The following is a 7,822-nucleotide window of genomic DNA, read 5'->3' as shown; positions in this document are numbered from 1 at the left end:
CAAGTTCATGAAACGTTTCCCACCCTCACTTTAGAATACACTAAATTACAATTGTTTTGCTTATAAACACATTACTTTTTGTTAAAAAAATGCAATATATGGTGTCTGCAGCAAAAATTCCTTCTATAGAGTACACTGTGAACCTACATATTTATTTTGCCCAGAATGATTCTGACTCAAAAACAGCACTGTAAAATAGTTCAGTGACTAGTTTCCTGTAATGCTAAATAGAAGGGTTTTGGTTGGTCATATTTTTTTCTTTTTTCTTTCTCTCTCTCTCTCTGTTAGAAGTCTACTGTGGCAAAAGTATTTTGGGTCTTTCACTTTAAGTCTGTATTATTGCAAATACTAGTTTTTCTTTTCTGTGTTATTTTTCCTTCTTTTGCATATATTAACACGTTTAGATGAAGAAATTTGATCATAGTAAATGATACTAGTTTGAATGGAGACGTTTCCCCATTCAATGCATCTATATTTTCTCCAGTATATAGTTTTGGATTTTTCTTCTCTTTTGCACACCTGTCACTCAGAGTATAACTTCTGGAGTTACACTTTGTGTATTTTTTACCTCACTTCCTTCTGAGCTAAGGAAATGTGGGTTTTCCAAAAGTTTAGTGCTTTCATTGCAAAATTGTTCTTTTCTATCTTGTGGACCTGGACTTTTGAATAGATGTTTCTTCTGGTGCATTCCCAGAGCAGCTGCCGTCTTGCAAATTTTGGGGCACTGAAAGCAAGCGTATCCTTTTCCATTATGCTCACGTACATGTCTTTGCTCATGGTTCCTTTTGGTAGAAAGATACAAGAAGCTCTGAAAGCAGAATTGACAGTGGTAGCGTTTTTCTCCAGTATGAATTCTTTCATGTATTTTGAGTGTTTCATTTAAAGTGAACGCCTTATTACAGTATTGGCAGACAAAGTCTTTGACACCCAGGTGAATACGTTCGTGTTTCTGTAGATTTCCAGGAACTGAGAAACATTTACCACAGGTTTTGCAAGTGTAGGGCTTTTCCCCAGTGTGACACCTCATATGCATTTTTAAAGTGGATGGACTTTGAAATTGTTTTTGGCATAATTCACAAATGTAAGGCTTTGAAGTAGCTACATGCCAGTGTACGTGTTCTTGAATTTCTGCAGTGGAAGATTGATCTCTTTCACAGAGCTCACAATGAAGATTAGGCATTTCTGCGTTCTCTTCTTGACTGATCGCCTTTTCCTCAGGAGCATTCCTGAGTGCATACTCTCGACTGCATGTGTTGTGGCTTTCCATAATGGTGTTCTTGCTTCCGTGCTTTTTCCTCCATTTGGTCTTTTTCATTTTTCTTAGCTGTTTGGATTTCTTTTTTGGTTTGTAATTGTAATAGGGTCTCCAGGGTTTATCACTGGAGTCCTGGTCACTTACGTCATCACACATTTCGGTCAGCTCCAGGCATTCTGAGCTACAGAGCCTAGATGGGCTTCTTTCTTTTATCTCCATTTCTGATTCCTCAATTAGATTGTCCTGTTTGGACTCGTGTTTAGATTTTCGGCCCCTTTTACAAAACAGCTTAGATCCCAATATATGTCTTTTTACAATAGCCTCATTACCAATTTTTACTGTTATTTGACAAAGAGGCGCAACATTGCTGTCAGTAGATGTTCCAGGTAAGGCAGGCTTTGCAATGTACGTTTCAGTTTTACTCGATTCTTGGACAGCATTTGTTGTTTTGCTAGATGAACCTCCAGATCCTGCGACGTGCTGTGTATCCTCAGTTGCTTCTGCTCTGTTGTACAGCAGTGTTTTCTTTTTCTCCTTAATAGTTTTTGATTTTGCAATGCACTTCCCATAAGTATCTGACCCATATTTACGATCATCACTTACAGACTGACTAGGTAGATTATTTGAAGATTCTGTCTTACTGTTTTCTACAGAAGTGACTGTTTTACTGTGCATTATTACTGATGAAACTCTGCTACTGTGCATTATAACAGAGGGTGCAGAACTGCTGTAACTGATGACAGAGGTTGAATTTTCATTCACGTTAGTTAAAGACACAACTGAGGAATCACACTCCTGAGAACCAGAGTCATTTACAGCAGTGGAAACTCTTTTTTCGGCTGTGAAAAAGTCCCTTTGCAGGTCAGAATTTAAGATACCTACTCCCCAAGAGGAAGAATTCTGAGTATTTGTGGAAGATGCTGTATCATTACGTGCAGATGTATCCAAGGCAAGAGTTCTGTTGTTTGCTATTATATTACTTTGAAAATTCAGTGGTGGTAGCTCAGAGCTAAGAGAACTCGGAATGAAACAGTTAGCAGAAGCAGCTTCGTTAACCTGGCTACTTGTTTGAAGATTTTCATATGAAGAATTTCGGTAGGACTTATAAGGTAGTCGCCTGCATTTCATAGGTAAAAGTCGATAAAGTTTGTATGGGTACATACTTGGTTTTAAGCCTCCGTTGGCTGTCTTTTTATTTACTGAGAGACGATGGTCAATTGCATGGAAAGACTTCTGATGATTTTTTAGTATGTAATAAGTCATAAAAGTCTCCAGACAGAAAATGCACTGATACCGTCTTTCTCCAGTGTGCCAGATCTCATGTCTGGTGCGATACTCAGCTAATGCGAATACTTTATTGCAGTAGTGACAAGGATACGTTCTTCTCCATGAATGCACATTTGCATGTCTTCGAAGGCTAGACAGTGTTACATAACTACGCTTGCAAACGACACACGTATATAATATCTGCCCATCAACGACTTTAACCAAATGATCTGTTTCTGGTAAAGTGCAGTTTGCATTAGAATAATCAGTGATGCTGTTTTCAGACAATAGAGGCTCTGCATTTGCATATGAACTTCCATTCCGTCCGTCTGTAGCGGTATAGTTATCTGCAAAATTTTGTTCGTTTCCATTGTGAACCGATATGCCACTTGATCTCACGCAGACTTGTTCATGACTTTCCAGTATATTTAGATTTGCAAATTGTTTGCTGCAGTATTTGCATATGAAAGTTTCCTGATGCTCTGAATGGAGCTGAAGATGAGTACTGAGTAACGCCCTGTCATTGAATGATTTTGCACAACAGTTACAGTTGTAAACAGGTGGAACAACAGTTGCCACGGATCCAGAGGCATTAGCAGGATTGTTTTCCTCTTCTCTGGATAAATGGAAATCTCCCGATTTATTTTGAGGTTTTGGAAAGGAAATAATTGTCTGATCGGTAACTGCTTCATGTTGGGCTTCTGTAGTGGTTACTGTAGAGACGGGTACTTTTGCTACAGCCAAGCCAGTACCCTGGGGCTTAAAGGCTGTTTTAGGAGCACTACATGCTTGTTTTCCTGGCTGAAGGAGTGGTGTGGCTTGGAGATTTTCATAGTGGTCTTCACCCATCTTGTATGGAGGGCTGCTGTCCTGTTCAAGAAAAGGCGTTCCTTGAAAAGTATCTCCCCCAGAAGAAACTGCATAGGAGTGTTCGGCCAGTGTACTGGCTGGCTCAGCATCTTTGCAGACATCGCTTCTTTCAACGCTGATGGGTGCTTGTATTGTCTCGGATACCTTTTTAAAGCTTGCCCTCAAATCAAGTGGAGAAAACAAAGTGTTTTCAGTTTCAAAAATCGAGAATGCATTTGTAATTCGTGGTCCATTTGTCACAGCGGAGTCTTCATGTCTCTTTTCATGTTTTTCCTCTTTGACAGTCTCTTTTTCATTAGTACAGTATGCATAGGGGCAGGGGGAACTTGAAAAATTAACATCTGTAAGATCTTCTAGAAATGATATTCCCAGTTTTTTCCCTGCAGCTGCAAGGTCCGTTACAGTCTCCTGCCTCTTAACAACTACTGTGGAACTGTAGATGTAATTCAGTATTTCTGTAAACACTTCAGCTTTGAGATCATCTAACTCCAGTACATGACCTGAAATACAGATAGTACGACTCCAAAAAATGTTTTTAAAGTAAAGGCTTGAAGCTGCCAGCACATTACTATGGGCTTTAAATTTGGTATCTTCCACAATTATGGTGACGTCACATAAAATACCCCGAATGCGCTGTTCATTTAAAATAGAAAGTACAGTGTCACTGTGGAAGTCATCCTTGAGATCCTTGGAATGGGACATGACTGTCATCTACAAGAAAAAAAAAAAGAGTGTAAATATATTTAGAAGGCATTTTTCATCCATTTCAGTTACAGATCAAGTTTATAGTTCTGTATTTATTTTATACACATTTTTAATTTATTAACTTTTAAATTTTAAGAATGAGTAAAATTTTGTCATAGCATTTCAGGTTGAAGTCATCTTAGGTTCACTCGTGCCAACAATACTGAAGGTAATCCATGTACGGATCAAGGATGCAGAACACCTCGGTAGCAGTAGCTCCTCAGCAGGAGGCAGAGGATCTTCTCTGTCCCCGCATGGGTCTGTCGCCCACCCCGTGCCTTTCGTTGGGGACTGCAGTCGCCAGCTTTCTGTTGTGCCAGCGGGTGCATCTGCTCAGGTTCACACTGAATGACTCACTGAACCCTTGAGGTAATTCCCCCAGCATGTGGTTGAGGTATTTGGTAGACGTTATGGGGAAGGCTGAATTGCTGTGGTTCTGTGGATACTGAGGATTTTGGTTTTGGGGACTGTTTGTCAGACAATGACTTTACAACGCAACTGCATTTGATCCCCTTATTAAGCTGATACTTAAAACAGGGATCAGAGATCCCATGCAATAAAGTTTCAGTTACAGGATAAGGCTTTATAAACAAATGAATGCACTAGCAACACATTTTTGTAAACAATAGTGGAGTACGTATAATGTATATTTACGTTAAATAGAATATCATTTTTTAAATAGTGATTAAATTTTATTAGATAAATAATTTGCACTTACTTTAAAATGATTGAAAATCTGTAAGTAACTGAATTTATAAGTTCAGTAAGTAAAACTGAGAGTAGAGAGTAATAGAATGTTTTTTCTTCAGTTATAGTTTAGATTTATAGTTCACACTTTATAATTTGATAGCATGTTCTTAATTTCTACCAAATAATAAGATTTAATTGCAATAGTAAATACCGTTAAATAACTGCCAATTTATAATAATAAGATTTAATGCTGACAAAAAAAGTTTCGATTAGCCAGGCTGTTACTGTATAAATATACTGGTTTATTTAATTGACTTAAAAGATGCAAAATATGAATGAAAAATAGACTGAAAAAATGGATGAATTTGACAGTATGTATCTGGAGAAAATTCTCTGACTTAACCAGCTGATTGTTTTGTTCAAATTCAGATCTGTACCGTATAATGAGGTTCGTTCCTTTTTTTCCATCTCTGAGTAGTGTTTTTAACGACTCCTGCCCATTTCTGACTTCAAGTCATGAAGAAATAGTTGTCCTACTGGCACGTACCAATCACTAAGACAGACCCTTTTCTTTCAACTTGTGGAATCAAAATGCACCTTAAAGAAAATGAGCAACTACAGATATATTGTCAGGTAGGTTAAAATAGTATCACAATGTAGTGCTCTAATAAGTTAGGAACACCTTCTAAACATTCCATCTACTGCTCCAAACTTAAATGTTAAGCTTGAAAATTTTTATGATGACCCTCACCCTCAAATAGTTGACATTAAAAATGCCAATATATTTATTAAGATGGGTTTGATCCAAATGGTGAAATAAAGGTTTGACCCATATTCACTAAGCAAACAGCAATGGCCATATAGAACACATTGGCTTTCTCACCCAAGCTATTTGGAAGTAACCCTTTCTTGAACATAGGGTCTTTATCACAAAGTAATATGGGTCATACACCCTTGCTCTAGCTAATCTAGTTACACTTTGGACACTTTATCACAAATCCACCAACTACTTCACTGCAAATCAAATTATACATAAAACAATGACAACCTTACGGTGAAGACAAAGACAATGTACTATGAAAAAGTTCATAATTTGGTACATTATGGATGAAGCTTGGAAGTAAAATTTGTACCTTGCAGCATGGCCACTGTTTCTATCAGGAAGGTATTGTCTATGCAAATGGCCAAAACTTGTAATATAGTTTAATGGCTGAAAATTTTCCATGCACAGAATTCAGAAAAAACAAAATTGTGATTCACAAAAAATACCTCTGATGCTTATATATGCCATGGATGTCAAGAAATGAATTCATCAGTATAACTGTGATAGAAATGTAGACGTATATTATTTTGATTATCTGGTCACTCACAGCAGCTGTAAATCTAGATGCACTGGTTTGTGCCTTTAAATCTTAAAATCATAGTTTATCATGTGTTTGTTTATTACACTTATTTGGCTTAAAATAAGAGATATTTATTCATTTGGAAGGATAACCTGAAATTAGTTAGGTATGGTTATCTGCTTTGGTTCGGTATCTGAAAACCCATATGTAACTGTAGATATTTTCTAGCCTATTGAGTCTTCTACAGAAAGGATACTGACAAGAACACTTTTCATCGAGCAAGCAGCCACTATCCCATAATTGATTCTTTTTTCTCCTTGACAATGTCTGAGATTACATCTGACTTGTTCATGTGATGTGGTATTAGAAACCAACTGTCAGACATCAAAAACATTTCACAACAGGAGCTATTGATAGAGTTATTTCCTGAGTATAGGAAATAAATGATGTCAACTCTACCTCCCAGTGAATGCCCCATAGGAACTTGCCTGTGTTTTTTCTGTTTCTTTATTGGAGACAGCTGGTTTTAGTTCAAAGACACATCATCTGACATACTGTTTGCTAAATGTATCAGACTGCTACTTCTACACTAAGAGGCATTTATAAGCAAGGCCTACAAACCCAAGTGTTTTTAGTAGAAGTCTTATTATTCAAGTAGGTATTCCAAAATTTCTTCTCCTAAGGAGAAATGTGAGTATTTTCAATTTCTACTTGCATGAACATGGATTGCCAGTTTTTGTAGTCCTGGATGTTTTGGTACGCTCAGTAAAACGTCAAACTAGATTCCTTATGTAAAGATAGTAGAAACTATCATTTACTATTTGGACATTTTATTTTTTTGCTGTGTGCTAAACCATCTGCTATATATCTCATTGGAGAGTTATACAGAAAAATTCCAGAGCAAATTGATTTTCAGAGCCAACACTTTTTGCTTCTCTGTCTCAACCTATGCATTCCCCAAATAGTCCATTTATTCATGTGTGTAATGATTCTCTACTGCCTTTTATTTTACCTGTCTTGCTTCCTGCATTTGTGAAAAATGTGTCTGAAATGCTGTAAAATCAGAATGCTCTACCCAGCACACACATAAATGGAATATTTTAGGAGTATTTTACATTCCATTTGCAGTTCATACTGCAAAAGGAAAACCTGCTCTTTGGTTTCCAAGGGTGCTCCAAGATACACTAAGATCAAACTTTTCAGATGTATTATTATTACTATTATTAAATATTTTCTATTAAAACACTGGAAAGTCCATTTGGAATGTTACTATTCTTCTGTATGATTTTTATTACAGAATTATGGAAGAAATTCTATATTATTTATAAATGTTACCCAAAACATATGTAAATACCATTTGACCTATTAAAGGTCAACAAAACTTTTCAGCCTACTAAGCCATCCTTTTTTGACACAACTATGTGTGTTATTTTGATACTTTTTACTCTCCAGTAAATAAGTCCAGACATAAATAATTTCTTAGGAATGTGAACAGTACCTTTGTAGTATAACCTAATAGTCTTTGGTGCACCTATAGAAAACTTCAGCTTCTGCACAGCAGAATTTTTGATTGGGAGTTACCTTACTATTTGCAGATTTTCTGCAAAAACAGTAACAGACTTAACCTGTCATTAAAAGTTGTTGAATCACTTTG

At 36.7% G+C, this 7,822-nt stretch overlaps 1 protein-coding gene across 1 annotated transcript; it reads right to left on the bottom strand.

Annotated features, from left to right (window-relative positions):
• Positions 1-387: 387 nt before the first annotated feature.
• ZBTB38 (zinc finger and BTB domain containing 38) lies at positions 388-4,102 on the bottom strand. The gene has a single exon (XM_009585725.1). The coding sequence runs from the start codon at positions 4,100-4,102 to the stop codon at positions 527-529; it is 3,576 nt and encodes a 1,191-aa protein (XP_009584020.1). The 3' UTR covers positions 388-526.
• Between the last annotated feature and the right edge of the window lie 3,720 nt (positions 4,103-7,822).

The sequence above is a fragment of the Fulmarus glacialis genome, unplaced genomic scaffold (genome assembly GCF_000690835.1).
Source record: "Fulmarus glacialis isolate BGI_N327 unplaced genomic scaffold, ASM69083v1 Scaffold43279, whole genome shotgun sequence".
Lineage (NCBI taxonomy): Eukaryota > Metazoa > Chordata > Aves > Procellariiformes > Procellariidae > Fulmarus > Fulmarus glacialis.
Note: the sequence above shows the minus strand (reverse complement) of the source record. Positions and strands in the feature narration are given on the sequence as shown.